Below are 16,129 nucleotides of genomic sequence, written 5' to 3'. Positions count from 1 at the left end.
ATCCAGGATAATAAACTTTTATTTTCAAACGATTACAAACTATTTACAACATGGAAACAGGCCCTTAGGCCCAACAGGTCCATGTTCCACACGAACCTTCTCCCACCCCTCAACATATCCTTCTATTCTTTTCTACCTCATGTGTTTAACTAGCTTCCCCTTAAACTAATCTATGCTAATCACCTCAACTACTCCCTGTGGTAGCGAGTTCCACATTCTAACAACTATCTGGGTAAAGATGTTTCTCTGAATTCCCTATTGGATTTATTAGTAACTATCTTACATTTTTGGCCCCTAGTTCTGGTCTCGCCCAGAAGTTGAAACATCTTCTCTACGTCCACCCAATCAAACCCTTTCATAATCTTGTAGACCTCTATCAGTTCACCCCTCCGTCTTTTTTCTGGAGAAAACAGCCCCAGCCTGTTCAATCTATCCTGATAAGTATAACCTCTCAGTTCCGGTATAATTCTAGTAAATCTTTTTTGCACCGTCTCCAGTGCCTCTATATCCCTTTTATAATATGGAGATCAGAACTGTTCACAGTACTCCAAGTGTGGTTCAATAAAAGTTTAACATAATTTCTCTGTTTTTCAATTCCATTCCTCTAGAAATGAACCCCAGCACTTTGTTGGCTTGTTATGGCCTTATGAATCTGTGTCACTACTTTTAGTGATCTGTGTACCTGTACCCCCAGATCCCTCTGTTCCTCTTTCATTGAGACACTTATTTACCAAGGAGTATGTGGCCTCCTTATTCTTCCTACCAGAATTTATTACCTCACACTTAGCTATATTGAAGTTCATTTGACAATTATATGCTCATTCTGTAAGTTTATCAATGTCTTTGTGTATTTTGTCGCAGTCCTCTATATTAATTACACCCCCTCCCCCCCCCAATTTGTTGTTATCCGCAAATTTTGAAATTGTTCTTCTGATTCCTAAGAGCAAATCGTTTCTATAAATGGTGAACAAAAATAGTCCCAGCACCGATCCTTGTGGAACACCATTTCCCACAATTTGACAATCTAAGTAACTACCTTTAACCTCTATTCTTTGTCTTATGTTTTTTAGCCAGCTTGCTATCCATTCTGCTACTTCTTCCCTGTCTCTACATGTTCTGACCTTAGTCATGAGCAATGTTCCCTCTCATTCTTTAGTGTGTGGTCACGCATGCACAGTATCTTTTCCAGCAGCAACAGTGGTGAGCTGCCTGCACAGGACCTCCAGATCGATGCACGCCTGCGCAACTTGGGGGGGCGTTGGTCATGCAGTACCTTATCGAAGGCTTTTTTTGAAATCCAAATATATTAAATGTACTACATTACTCTTATCGACCCTATCTGTTACTTCTGCAAAGAATTCAGTAAGGTTGGTCAAACACGACCTTTCCTTTTGGAATCCGTGCTGACTACCCTTATTATTTTTTCAGTTTCTAGATGTTTTCTATTACATCTTTTGTTGAGGATTTCACTATCTTTCTTGCCACTGATGTTAAGCTAATTGGTCTATAGTTACCTGGACTTGTCCTGTCTCACTTCTTACATTTGGTGTTTTTATTCAGAAACACCAACATTAAAATAGAAAGGGAACAACTGAAATATTTAACTGAAGATATTGGAAATTTAAATTGAAAAGTGGCCATCCTAAGAGGTCAATAAATTCAAGAGATAAACCCAAGAGATAGAGAGGGACAAGGCAAGTAATCATAAAACAAAAACAGCTTAAAGACGTAGAGGAACAGATCCAGTAAACAGAAAAGAACAGAATTGGAAGATCACAAGGACAGAATGAGGGTCAGGGTCAGGAGTCAGAGAGAGGGTGAGGGGACGGAGTCAGAGAGAGGAATAGGGTCAGGAGTCAGAGAGAGGGTCAGGGGACGGAGTCAGAGAGAGGGTCAGGGGACGGAGTCAGAGAGAGGGTCAGGGTCAAGAGTCAGAGAGAGGGTCAGGGTCAGGAGTCAGAGAGAGAGACAGGGTCAGGAGTCAGAGAGAGGGTCAGGGTCAGGAGTCAGAGAGAGGGTCAGGGTCAGGAGTCAGAGAGAGGGTCAGGGTCAGGAGTCAGAGAGAGGGACAGGGTCAGGAGTCAGAGAGAGGGACAGTGTCAGGAGTCAGAGAGAGGGTCAGGGTCAGGAGTCAGAGGGAGGGCCAGGAGTCAGAGAGAGGGTCAGGGTCAGGAGTCAGAGAGAGGGACAGGGTCAGGAGTCAGAGAGAGGGACAGGGTCAGGCATCAGAGAGAGGGTCAGGGTCAGGAGTCCGAGAGAGGGTCAGGGTCAGGAGTCCGAGAGAGGGTCAGGGGACGGAGTCAGAGAGAGGGTCAGGGGACGGAGAGGGTCAGGGGACGGAGTCAGAGAGAGGGTCAGGGGACGGAATCAGAGAGAGAGGGTCAGGGGACGGAGTCAGAGAGAGGGTCAGGGGACGGAGTCAGAGAGAGGGTCAGGGTCAGGAGTCAGAGAGAGGGTCAGGAGTCAGAGAGAGGGTCAGGGTCAGGAGTCAGAGAGAGGGTCAAGGGACGGAGTCAGAGAGAGGGTCAGAAGTCAGAGAGAGAGAGAGGGTCAGGAGTCAGAGAGAGGGTCAGGAGTCAGAGAGAGGGTCAGAGTCAGGAGTCAGAGAGAGGGTCAGGGTCAGGAGTCAGAGAGAGGGTCAGGGTCAGGAGTCAGAGAGAGGGTCAGAGGACGGAGTCAGAGAGAGAGACAGGGTCAGCAGTCAGAGAGAGGGTCAGGGGACGGAGTCAGAGAGAGGGTCAGGGTCAGGAGTCAGAGAGAGGGTCAGGGGACGGAGTCAGAGAGAGAGTCAGGGGACGGAGTCAGAGAGAGGGTCAGGGTCAGGAGTCAGAGAGAGGGTCAGGAGTCAGAGAGGGTCAGGGGACGGAGTCAGAGAGAGGGTCAGGGTCAGGAGTCAGAGAGAGGGTCAGGGTCAGGAGTCAGAGAGAGGGACAGGGTCAGGAGTCAGAGAGAGGGACAGGGTCAGGAGTCAGAGAGAGGGTCAGGGTCAGGAGTCCGAGAGAGGGTCAGGAGTCAGAGGGAGGGTCAGGAGTCAGAGAGAGGGTCAGGAGTCAGAGAGAGGGACAGGGTCAGGAGTCAGAGAGAGGGACAGGGTCAGGCATCAGAGAGAGGGTCAGGGTCAGGAGTCCGAGAGAGGGTCAGGGTCAGGAGTCCGAGAGAGGGTCAGGGTCAGGAGTCCGAGAGAGGGTCAGGGGACGGAGTCAGAGAGAGGGTCAGGGGACGGAGAGGGTCAGGGGACGGAGTCAGAGAGAGGGTCAGGGGACGGAGAGGGTCAGGGGACGGAGTCAGAGAGAGGGTCAGGGGACGGAATCAGAGAGAGAGGGTCAGGGGACGGAGTCAGAGAGAGGGTCAGGGGACGGAGTCAGAGAGAGGGTCAGGAGTCAGAGAGAGGGTCAGGGTCAGGAGTCAGAGAGAGGGTCAAGGGACGGAGTCAGAGAGAGGGTCAGGAGTCAGAGAGAGAGAGAGGGTCAGGAGTCAGAGAGAGGGTCAGGAGTCAGAGAGAGGGTCAGGAGTCAGAGAGAGGGTCAGGGTCAGGAGTCAGAGAGAGGAATAGGGTCAGGAGTCAGAGAGAGGGTCAGGGGACGGAGTCAGAGAGAGGGTCAGGGGACGGAGTCAGAGAGAGGACAGGATCAGGAGATGGAGAGGGACAGAATTACAGGGTGGAAAAGGATAAGTCTTGGGAGGAAGCTGGGAAACGGACAGAGCTGAGAGGTACAAGACAGATATGTTGAGATGAAAATGTGGGTGAGAATTATATGTTTAGAAGACCATGAACAAAATAAGATAGAAAATAATGAAAAAATGTTTACATCACACAGGAAAAGAACAAAGAGAAAGTGAGTACGTTAGTTTGACAAAGACTGACCTCACTAGGGACTGCGCTAGCTTGTTTCATAGGAAAATGTTTCACTTATTAAATAATAAACGTTGAACTCCAAAAAGCCTGAGAAATTTTCAAAATAAAGCAACTTCCCCCTAATACAGTGTCTGATAAATGATTGCCTGTAACTTTCAAGTTATTTATTCAAATTATTCTGCAGAAATGTAGAGACATTGAATTTGCAGATTAAATTCAACCCTGCAATGATTGCTTTATTCTAGGAGGCACTGTTTCCCGCCCGTGTTATCTTTGATCTGCTCTTTTTCTTCATTGTTATCATCATTGTACTGAACCTCATCTTTGGGGTTATCATCGACACCTTTGCTGATTTGAGAAGTGAGAAGCAAAAGAAAGAAGAAGTCCTCAAGTCGACCTGCTTTATCTGCGGTAGGTGCAGACGTCCAATACTTTTTGTTCAACAAATAGATAGAACCAGGTGGTAAGAATGTCTGCTGCAGTCATTTAATGTTCAGGTTGCAAATTATATGTTAGCCCAGTTCACTAGTACAATGAAACACCTTCCAAAGGCTACATTAGATTTTTGTTGTTCATTTGCTGATATATATATATCTTATTTTGACACGTTGGCTGAAATTTCACAATGTTCAGATAATGCACAGATAAAATGGATGTAAAGGGATTAAATGTGTTACTTCTTTCTCTTAAATAAAGTACAGAGTTGTCAGTACTGGGAAAATGATTGTGAGATGTGTGATCAACAATAATAGCACCAACCACAAACCTATTTAAACACATGGAGCTGTATTTATTTTTCATTGACTTGCATCAAAATAGGTTACATTTTAGAGCAATGACTCCAAGTGACTGATTCTCGACAAGTCTGGGTCTCTCTGTACCAGGCTTATTATAAAACTATCACTTGTGACAAATAAGTATTTAAATTCTGTTGCAATGTCCGGTAAATACACCCATAAGTAGCCTTAATATTTCCAATGCACATGGTGTGACTGAAAATAAAATTATTCCTGCTCCCTTGCCCATCCCTGGGATCTTTCAGGGCAAAGAACTCTTTGTTAAGGGTTTCCATGCAACCAATAGTAAAATTGGCAACCAATAGTTCAATCTCTCCTGAAAGACCGAGCCTCAAGTTTACCAAAGTGTCAATAAAAGCAGTGTGTACCTGAGTCATACAGTCCAGAAGAACCCAGGTTTTAATGCCAATGTGTGCCAGGTTAGCTAACCTCAACTGGGGTGGCAAGATGGAGGCAACAATTGGTCTGAGCATCTCTTGGCTTAAGAGGGGCGGATGAGGCAAGGTAACCAATCCTGATTGTTATCCAGTGACCCCTGCTGGAACATGCACATGTATGGACACTGGCTGAAGACAGGATTGGGATCAGTAGTGATGCCCCTATGGTACAGTGGCCTGTGGATATTTTATTACATTAAAGATGCTATATAAATTAAATTAGTTGTTGTTGAGGACACTGTCACGTGCATAATGGTTATTTATGGGCCAAGTATTAAAATATATATACTCCAAGTTAGTGTAAAAGAATTATTGCCTATGGGACTGGACCCCAGCATGAGTCAACGCCTTTGGCGGATGTGGGGGAGGGGATTTACAAAAAACAGTGTATCAAATAAAGTACCTGTTTAAAAAGCTATTCGAAATAATACTAATTACTTTTAACCCTCACATTATTGATAAATCCAAGAAAACACCTTCCTTCCCACGCTGACTGCTTTTCTTGGTTTTCAACATCGACACCAAGATTAATATTGCAGATATAAAGTTACATCTAACATCAGGGTTTACTACTAATGTAAACCAACTATAGTGCAAGTATGCAAAAAATAAACGCTGGGAATTTACACTTTGCCGAAGATCAGCAGAAACCGCATTTACGCAGAGAACCCCTGAAGGAATTCCTTTGAACAAAGATTCAAATGCTTTGCCAGTGCCTCCAGCGGCAGGCAGCTCGAGGGTTACTTCTTTTCCTGAGTCGGCAGTAGCACGTGGGAATGGAATCTTTCAAATGGTGCCATTTTATTTCTGGCCATGAGCAGGTTAGCATTTAGAGAAGCCCACAGTCGGAATATTAAAAATTGCAATTGTGACTTGTCAACATGTACATTGTTCTGCTGTTGACGCTGCATGCTCTGAAATCTATGTCACAGTGGAAACAAGGGAAATTCAGACGAGTGGGAGCTAAAACAGATGACAGAATCAGAAATAACCTACAGTTTGAACAAATTATTTTCTGGGCTCGGTAACTTTATTTTTTCTGGTAGTAACGATCTTTTTTTTGTTTTGTGCAGGCCTTGAGCGAGATAAGTTTGACAACAAGACAGTATCTTTTGAAGAGCACATTAACGATGAACACAATATGTGGAATTATTTGTACTTCATCGTATTGGTTCTTGTCAAAAAAAGAACTGATTACACAGGTCCAGAGAGCTATGTTGCTCAAATGATAAAGGTAATATTTTCATAAAACCAAGTATTGTACTGAGCTTCATTTTGTAGCTTACTGTCAACACAATTTGTTGCTACATGAATTTATATACTTACTTGTGATATATTCTTATGACATCACTAAGAAACACAATACAGAAACGGTCATCATGTGACTTTGCTACCTGACCCTTTTATTGTATTTACATAAGTAGTTGTATTACATCGGTTGTCCACTAGGTAGAGCAGTCCACTAGGGGGAGCTCTATTACATTACTAATCGAAGATGCTGCATCATGCCCTCTGACCCCCGAGTCCCAGGTTCCAATCCAGTTCAGACCAATGAGATGGCAGTATTTTTACCCTGCTGATTGAAATGAATTTAGGCAATCACATCCTGTTTCTACATGTATGAACAGAAATGGTAAAAATGTTCCCAATTCAGCAAATAATCTGCACAAAATTGACAATGTCCATCAGAGAGGCCACAAAATGGCTGGTTGGGCAGTGGAAAAATTCAGGCTGATGCATTAAGTGCTCTTCTGAGGTTGAGGTTGTTGTGGCAGAATTGAGGGAAGTCTTATTCTACAGCTGACCATATTATACCTGACCTCAGAATATTTGATGTTGACTCCAGTCTGTCTGTCAGCTTTCATGGCCATATGCTCAGTCTAAAATTAGTCTTATCACTGGGACAGACACACAATAAAATGCCATCTGTCATTTCTTGTTATTTTACTACCTGTTTCATGGACTAATCTAACAATATTCTGTCTTCTGTTTGTACATTGTTATGCTCCTAAGCTTAATGTCCTTATTATACTCGGGTTTTCATGTCCAATTTGGTTTCTTTCCAACATTAGAGTTTGGCACAAGTGCCTGCAGAGTTGTACTCCAGGTTGTAAAGGAAAACAAAAGATGTTGCTGACTGCAAGTAGTGTACAGTGGTAGACTCTGAATCCGAGGGTTCTGGGTTAAAGTCCCACTCCAGAGATGTAGGCATCTAATCTGGGCTGATTCTTTGGTGCAGTACTGATAACAGCTGCACTGTTGAAGGTGCTGTCTTTTGGATTAGATGTTAAACCGAGGTTCATTTGCCTGCCCAGGTGGATGTAAAAGATCTTTGGTGTCATGAATCCTACATGGCTATTGTTGGTACTATCACAAGGTGTGCTACCAGAGGGCACAGCAGTGGGAGACTTGTTGTTTACCTGTACAGGTGTGCCTGGCCTAGTATAAAAGGCAGGCCACCAGGTGTGATCCTCACTCTGGAGTTAACTAATAAAGGACTACGGTCACTACAGTTCAAGTACAACACAATGCCTCATGGAATCATTATTAGAGCATCTAAGGACACAATAACTGGCGACAAGATTACGAACTTTCACGTGGAAATGGCTACCCTTGGTACTGTTGCAGCAGTTCGCCAATGGTGATGATTGGGACGTCTTTGTGGAGAGGCTAGAACATTTCTTCATGGCAAACGAACTGGCAGGAGATGACCCGGCCGCACTGGCTGATAAGCGCCATGCTATCTTGCTAACCAGTTGTGGGCCCACCGTCTATGGCCTCGTCAGGGACTTGCTGGCACCAGCGAAGACAACGACCAAGTCGTACAAGGAGCTCGTAACCCTGATCCAGGAGCAACTGAAGCCCAAGGAGAGCATCCTCACAGCCAGACACCGGTTCTATACCCACCGACAGCCCGAAGGTCAGGAAGTCGCGAAGTACGCCGCAGACCTCAGGAGGCTGGCGGCACCGTGTGAGTTCGGCACCCACCTCAACAAAGCGCTGCAGGACATTTGGAATTGGTCGCCTTCACAAGCTACTGTCGGCAGATACCACAGACAGTCACACTGCAGAAGGCCATCGCTGTGAGCCAGTTATTCATGACCTCGACCTGCGGCTCTAGGCAGATGTCTCGCCTCAGGACTCAAACCTGGCAGATACTGTGCACGGAGTGGCGCCGTTTAGGGGCTGAACTCTAGAGCGTGAACTCTCTCAGGGAAGAGAGAACAAGCCCCCGAGTCCCTTAACTTAGAGTCTGCCGAGGGGGCTAATCGAGGGGGCACCATGCTGGCGTTGCAGAGGGAATCACAAAGCTCACCAGTGCTGTTTTAAAGACTATGTATGCAAAGGCTGCAGTACAAAGGGCCACCTCCAGCGAATGTGTACGAGAAATAGAACTCACGGTGTCGATGAAGAGTCTGTAGATGGCCGTGAATCCAGCGTGGCTTATGAATTAATAGACAGAGAGGCAGCCCAGTCCCATGGAGAGGTACATAGCATGTTTACCTGCACCACCGAGTGTTCCTCGCTGAAGATGGAAGTCGAGATAGAGGGAAGTCCAGTCTTCATGGAAGTGGACACAGGGGCGAGCCAGTCAGTGATGAATCAAGGAGCCTTTGAGAGGCTATGGGACAATCCGGCTGAACGACCTGAGTTGGCCCCGGTACAGGCAAAGCTGCACACCTACACCAATGAAATCATCCCAGTCGTTGGTAGTGCACAAGTTACCTCTATGGATTGTTGCAGGTGATGGACCAATGCTGCTCAAGCAGAAGGTGGACGGAGAAGATCCATTGGAAGTGGGAAGATTTCACCCCTCCAGCAATCGAAGCCCTCTGCGCTCAGAGGCAAAGTGAGCTCACACCTGAGAGTGGACCCGACACTGGAGAGCAGACCAGCACAGCACCTGAGACACAGACCGCTCACCACGACTGCGTGGAGATGATCCAGCTGTGACAACCCAAATGCACCTTCCAAGCTCCAGTGGCAGGACTCCGGAGGAAGAAAATCGGATCCAGAAGCGACTTCCCAACTGCGGAGGCAGAACCTGGGGAGAAGAGGATCACCACAGTCAACATCATGGACGAAGGAAAGCTGGCGCCCAAACCACGAGGTGATGTGCTGATGCGTGGCCACGGCTAGACCACGAGGTGCAGCGCTGATGGAGCAACACGTGGCACCAAACAGAGAAGCGGATTGGGGCAAAGCAAGCAAGGCTCTCTTAAAGAAGGCCTGCAACCCACTACAATCAAAGGGACATTTCCACACACTCAAGCAATGTAATAGTAATTGTAAGTTGGAGACAAAATGTGCAACTGATCATGTAAAATGTGTAACTGATAATCTGAATTGTATATATGCAACCAGCGAGGAAAAGTCACGCGATTATGTACAATGAGTAATTGATGATCTGAACTGTGCATATGCAACCAGCGAGGAAAAGTTGCGTGATCATGATCGGACTCCTAGAGTGTCCATCATAAGTAAGGAAAAAAGGAAAAGCTGTGCAATGCAGGATTCCCACTGCACGCAGCCAATGCAGCGGGCAGACACCCATCGGGTGCACACAGGTCCTGCGAGCTACCCAGTGCTGTAGCCTGCGTCCCGGGGACCAGAGTCATGAAGTGTGGCCACAAGCAGCCAACACACTCGCGTTGCGGAGCAAGCGATCTCAGCAGGAACGGCAACTGTATTGATACCATGCCCCGGGTTGGCTCCATCACTCAGGCAACCGATGGCATCAACTGCCACGAGCCTGAAGGAACGGACTGCACCAAGGCCATACCCCTAGATGTAGGGTCACCCGCCACTGTTCCCCCAAAAGGAAACGGGCACCAGCCAGGATCCCAAACCAAACGACGCTCAGGCCAGCGAGTCAGCAGTTCCCTGTGCACTGCTAGACGACAGCATCTCAGGGAGCAGCTGTGACCCAGGGCACAAAGAAAGGACAGGGAGGTCACAGACCGGCCCGACGCTAGGGACCACGGCCATAGCCCCGAGAGCAGGCTATGCGAGCCAACTGGGTTCCCACTGCCAGCACCGGGCACTGAGCTACTACCAGACTGAAGGGACACAACCGAGCAGCTCCGGAACTAGCTCGTCCTCGCGCACTGGTCACCGCATTGACAAGACATCAAACGTACTTGTCACACCATGGAACCACACAAAAAAAATGCAAAACCCACTTACCTGAACTTGAATGTACATGAATGTCAGGAGTCCCCACCATATCGATGTGGGAGAGGGGGGTGGCGGGGGGAGAATGGAGTGGTTAGGAACACACACACACAAACAGCAACCACCAGCATGCTACTGCACAAACTACCACGACCTGCCAAAGTTCAACCAGACAGAGCTAAGCCCAGAGCCCAGTCAATGCAGAGGCAATTTGCACTGAGGGTTCAGGGGGAAGTGATGTCATGTATCCTACATGGCTACTGTTGGTACTATCACAAGGTGTGCCACCAGAGGGCACAGCAGTGGGAGACTCTTAGGTTACCTGTGCAGGTGTGCCTGGCCTAGTATAAAAGGCAGGCCACCAGGTGTGATCCTCCCTCTATAGTTAACTAATAAAGGACTGTAAAGGATGGTCAGGTTCCCTTCTGACCAACTTGAGCGGTTCGAATCGCTCCCACTCCCTTGGATTCTAGACTCTGGATTTATTTGGGGGATGTGACAAAGTACAAAGGACACTGGTTTGATGCAAAAGAACTTTGATTTTATTAAAGACAAGAAAATACAGTGTCAAAACTTATAATAATTACTCTAATAAGGAACAATACAAGAAAAGATACAATGTCAAACTTATAATCACTCTAACAAAGGACAATACATTACACATTCAAAGGGGGGTACAGTGAAATTACACCTCCCACCTCCCAATACCTAATTCTAGCTAGGTTACATTCCAGGGCAGGCAGGGACTATGCTTACCAATCCTTTTGACAGTTAACGGTAGTTTGCGGTTTCGGGGTTCGCTGGATGCGTTAGAGTCTGCTTGCCATACCCCGAACGTCGGAGAAGACTTTTTGCTGCGTAATCTTCAGTTGGATTGAGTCCGTTAATGCGGTAAGGCGCGTTTTGGATCTGTGGGGTAAGTACCCGTTTTCTTTGGTTGGAAATAGGTTTCTACAGTCTTTTAGGTAATGTTTTACCGGTTGGTAGGTCAGGATTAGATTGTAGAGTGGAAACTTTTCGATTCTTCGGTTTTTCCCGATGGAATTTTGTCTCGCGTTTGGTCAATCGCTGTGGGTTTCAGTTGATACCACGTTGGTGGTTGTCGGTGGCTGCTGCGATGGTGATGTTCTTCCTTCCTTCAGGACTTCGAGGCTGGAGAAGTTAGTTAACAACTGTTGCGTTGGTTTCTCTCCTTGTCTTGATGACATCAGCTTGGTCTCGGTTGTATGGCAAAGTGTGTCATACCCTCTGTTGAAACAGGGGGCCAATTATACGGTTTGTGGTTCTAATCCTGGCGTCAAATCAGTTCAGAATTCTTCGTTTAAATTTGGCGGGCTTGACTCTTTGTAATATTTTGGCGGGCTCGTTAAAAGTTGATATGTTTTGAGTGAGTTGATGTTCGAAAACTGTTTCTTGATGGAAATATTAGCTTGGTAATTGCAATGTCCTTTTGTGCTTAGTTTTTTGCATACAGGCTGGTTTGGGCCTCTTTTGTGATGTATATGCTGAAATGGTTTTCCAGTTTCAAGTTGATGTTTAGTTATCTCTGGGTCATTTTGTAATGTTAATGTTTCTTGTGGAGAAGGATTCTCGAATACTCATTTCTCCAGACTCACACCCAGGTCGTCTCACTAATCAGGTTGTCTCCTGTCAGTCCTTTTAGGCCCGCCCGCAGCCTTGAATTTGTCTTTTAAAATCCAAAATTCGATTAAAGTTTGTAGTTTCTTCCACAAGCACTTTAGGATTCCAAACTTTTCGGTAGATCGTCCCAAATTAAATTTCCTTTCTAATGAGCCCAAACACAGGGGGGGGGGGGGGGGGTGTTGTTCTCATGAATTTTGCACCCTTCAGGACTAAGGTCACTACAATTCAAGTACAACACACTGCCTCGTGAAGTCATTATTAGAGCATCTAAGGACATAACACTTGGCATTATTTGAAGAACAGGGGAGTTCTCCCAGTTGTCCTGCCTAATTTTTAGTGCTCGACCAACACCATTAAGACAGATTATCTGGTGATTTATTTCATTGCTGTTTGTGGAACCTTGTTGTTTGAGATTTGGTTGCAATATTTGCAAAACAACAGTGACTACACTTCGAAATACTTTGGGATGTCCTGAGTAAGTGAAAGGCACTATATAAATGCAAGTTATTTCTTTCAATGTACCTCACTCATGCTAGAGTGTTAAGTATAACAAGGCCATAAATTCCAGAGACTTCAAGCCATTCCTAAAATGAAGACAATCTGAACATCAGTTGCTGTTTTCTTTACTTTCTGTAGACTAAAAACCTGGATTGGTTTCCACGCATGCGTGCTATGTCCCTGGTCAGCAAGGAAGGAGAAGGAGAACAGAATGAACTTCGAAACCTACAGGACAAGCTGTACTCAACAATGAAGCTAGTATCAAACCTCACAAACCAACTTACAGAACTAAAAGAACAGGTATGTGTTTAAAATAAAAGTACCTCATATATGGTACAAAAAGGACAAATTTGCATATGAGAGGGTCGGAGAGGAATTTTCCAGAGTACTTGTTCCATTATTGCCCTGTATTTTTCTTTTTTTTTGTTGTTGACTTTTTCAGATTACATGGCTATGGGGGAAGAGGTGAGGCGTAGGTAGTAACTGGTCACGATGCTCTCGCTATCACGAATGTGGGGCAGGCTTGATGGACCAGCTAGTCATTACCTGCCTGTCATTTTTGTCTGTTGTATGAATTCAGATGAACCTAACATTAATTTTGTATGGTAAACTCTGTGAGCTTCCAATCTCAAACTCCACCTTAGCCTGAGGAAATTTGGAATCCTCCCGATTCCTGTGCAGAGAAATAATTGCCAGTCAGTCCAATGACCGTGTCTGCCCTCTCCTAAATTACTTTCCTTCCTCATGTAGCTATTTCTCCCCATCTCCCCTGGTTGGAATAGTGAGGCTGGCCAAAGAAAATTAAAAACTTAATTACACTTTATGAAAGTGGGGGAAATGAATAAATACTAACAAACCCTTTGTAACAGGGAAAGTGGTTGATTCAATCTAATGCTAATGTTATTACTGAATAATGCTTATTTAGATTTTAAGGAAATTACATTAAAATGAATCATCATTTGCTTTGTATAGATGACAGAACAAAGGAAACGCAGGCAGAGAATGGGATTTGTGGATGTGCAAAGCAACCCATCAAATGCAAACCATCAGATGGCTAAAGCATAAAAATTTCCAGCGTACTATGATTAATATCCAAATCTTACTGCCTCGGAATACTGTTGTGTATTATTGACATCGTTCTTCACAACAAACGAATATCTGAATGGTAGATTAGATTGAAACAAAATATATTAGAATTTTCTCTGGGACTGTGGAAGGCTAAGGAAACTACATTTTGCAAACTGTATGTGAATTAAATAATTTGTAAATTAAAAATGAGCATAGTTCTTGGGAAAGGGATGTTACAGGTTCTGGTGATGATGTCACCGTGCAATACTTTATTTTAAAAATATGTGATTACTATTTTCTTGCTGCGGGTTATATATATTTTGAAAGTGTGTGATGTACAATGTCATTAATTTCTGTGTTTTACATTTTGGTAAAATTGGAAAACTTGAAGAAATCTTGTGATTGCCAACCTCAGACAGGGAAACATTATCACGCTAGGAACCTTCCACTACTAACCTCCTCTGTCGGTTGTGTAACATCTTTTGAATCAAAATCATTAAACTGCAGTGCCTAAACCCACAGGCTTAATGCTGGAATAAGAGACAGAATAGTATCGCCTTGTAATTTAATCAGCATGAGCTCCTCATCCCAGAATTGCACTTGTGCGTTCACTCCTTGTAGCCACATATAAATAAATACTTGGACACATGCAGTGCCAGTGTTAAGATTTGCTGCATTCACAAGAATGCACTGGCTACTACACTACCATTAAAATTAATTCTCAGAATATGGAATCTACACGGAATCAGTGTCCTCTTAGCAGACGACAGATTGTTGGCTTCTAATAAACTTTGTTTTAAACTGTTTGTTGAAATGCGGAATGTTTTTTACCGATCCTGCAGTATGATGAATTATGAGACAACAAAGCACTTCATCACATCTCTCTGAACTGTCTCAACATCTTCACATATGTGTCCAAATATTCTGCCTTCCACAAAAAGAAAAGTCTATGATGAGCCAACTGCTATTGCTATGCTACAAAGTGCACGCATTCAGTATTTTCAATTTTCTGATGTTTTTAGTGTGTTGACTTTGCCCTATGGATGAGTGAGGAACCTTATAGTCAATGAGCAATGAAGCCAGTGTTAAAAGGGTCTGTGGATGCATAGTTTAAAGGTAGTAACATATTGAGGAGTAGATGTATCCAATCTAAAACGGCGATGTCTTGTATACTTTACACCTTTCAATTTTGTAGGATATGGGATAGAAATGTGTCAACACCTTTTGTGCGGTTGGGTCTTGTGAATTCTAAGAAAAATCTAGCAGGTCTGCAATGCTTTTGACCTGGTTTGTAGCACAAGTGGCAGACTAGCACACTGTAAACATGTGGAATTTTTGTCATATAAATGGCACATATTAACATAATTCATCAAGCCTATCCCATCCAACATGGCATAACCTGCTCACACCATTAAATGCACAGCCACACAATCTCCTGGGAGAGGCAAAAAGAGAGATAAATAACACGGCAATTTTGGAAAAAGCACTGGGAAATTCCTCTCCGACTTCTGTAGGTGTTCAAGCAAACTCCAGGAGACCCTGCTGAGTGGTGCCACTAGCTCCAACAATCCACCTACCTTATATAATTGGAAGGGGTTATTTTTCATCTTCACCACCTGGGTGGTATTCTACTGGAGTGGATCGCTCGCCCATTGTCAAATCCACCTGATTTTCATAAGAACTTAAGAATTAGGAGCAGGAGTAGGCTATACGGCCCCTCGAGCCTGCTCCGCCATTTAATACGATCATGGCTGATCTGATCATGGACTCAGGTCCACTTCCCTGTCCGCTCTCCATAACCCCTTATTCCCTTGTCGTTGAAGAAACTGTCTATTTCAGTCTTAAATTTATTCAATGTCCCAGGTTCCACAGCTCTCTGAGGCAGCGAATTCCACAGATCCACAACCCTCAGAGAAGAAATTTCTCATCTGTTTTAAATGCACAGCCCCTTATTCTAAGATTATGCCCTCTAGTTTTAGTCTCCCCTATCAGTGGAAACATCCTCTCTGCATCCCCCTTGTCAAGTCCCCTTATAATCTTATACGTTTCGATAAGATCACCTCTCATTCTTCTCAATTCCAATGAGTAGAGGCCCAACCTACTCAACCTTTCCTCATAAGTCAACCCCCTCATCTCCAGAATCAACCTTGTGAATCTTCTCTGAACTGCCTCCAAAGCAAGTATATCCTTTTGTAAATATGGAAACCAAAACTGCACGCAGTATTCCAGGTGTGGCCTCACCAATACCCTGTACATTTCATCCTATTTAAATCAGTGAGATCTAAATCGGATTCACGCTGTCCGATTACCACCCAGGTGGTGAAAGTGAAAATTACCCGAGATGTCTTCCACTCATAGGAACTCGTCTAGCTCCCTTCTGAACACTTGTAACAAATTCACAAACAGTGAAACATGTCATTTAGTATTTTTAAATGTAATTGACCAGAGTACAAATATATTTATTAACTTTTTTTTCTTTGAGACATCTCTTTGATGGTGGGAATAAAATCAAATAATTATTGAAGCATAATTCAAATACTCAAGCGCTTAATGATCAATACAAATATACTGAAGGAAGATCAGCTTGTTCTCATGGAGTGCAAAGACAAATATGCATTTATTTTTGAGGGCTAGAATATAAAAGGGGAGGAAGA

At 44.5% G+C, this 16,129-nt stretch overlaps 1 protein-coding gene across 4 annotated transcripts in view; it reads left to right on the top strand.

Moving 5' to 3' along the window:
* Window positions 1-14,279, top strand: part of itpr3 (inositol 1,4,5-trisphosphate receptor, type 3) — a 341,844-nt gene extending 327,565 nt beyond the window's left edge. For all 4 annotated transcript variants that reach the window (XM_070858941.1, XM_070858942.1, XM_070858940.1 and 1 more), the window contains 4 exons: window positions 4,102-4,267; window positions 6,164-6,324; window positions 12,546-12,707; window positions 13,380-14,279. In XM_070858941.1, the coding sequence (XP_070715042.1) occupies window positions 4,102-4,267; window positions 6,164-6,324; window positions 12,546-12,707; window positions 13,380-13,472 (582 nt within the window). In that variant the 3' untranslated portion in view covers window positions 13,473-14,279. The remainder of the gene's footprint in view (window positions 1-4,101; window positions 4,268-6,163; window positions 6,325-12,545; window positions 12,708-13,379) is intronic.
* The last annotated feature ends 1,850 nt before the right edge of the window (window positions 14,280-16,129 follow it).

The sequence above is a fragment of the Pristiophorus japonicus genome, chromosome 17 (genome assembly GCF_044704955.1).
Source record: "Pristiophorus japonicus isolate sPriJap1 chromosome 17, sPriJap1.hap1, whole genome shotgun sequence".
NCBI classification, from domain to species: domain Eukaryota; kingdom Metazoa; phylum Chordata; class Chondrichthyes; family Pristiophoridae; genus Pristiophorus; species Pristiophorus japonicus.
Note: the sequence above shows the minus strand (reverse complement) of the source record. Positions and strands in the feature narration are given on the sequence as shown.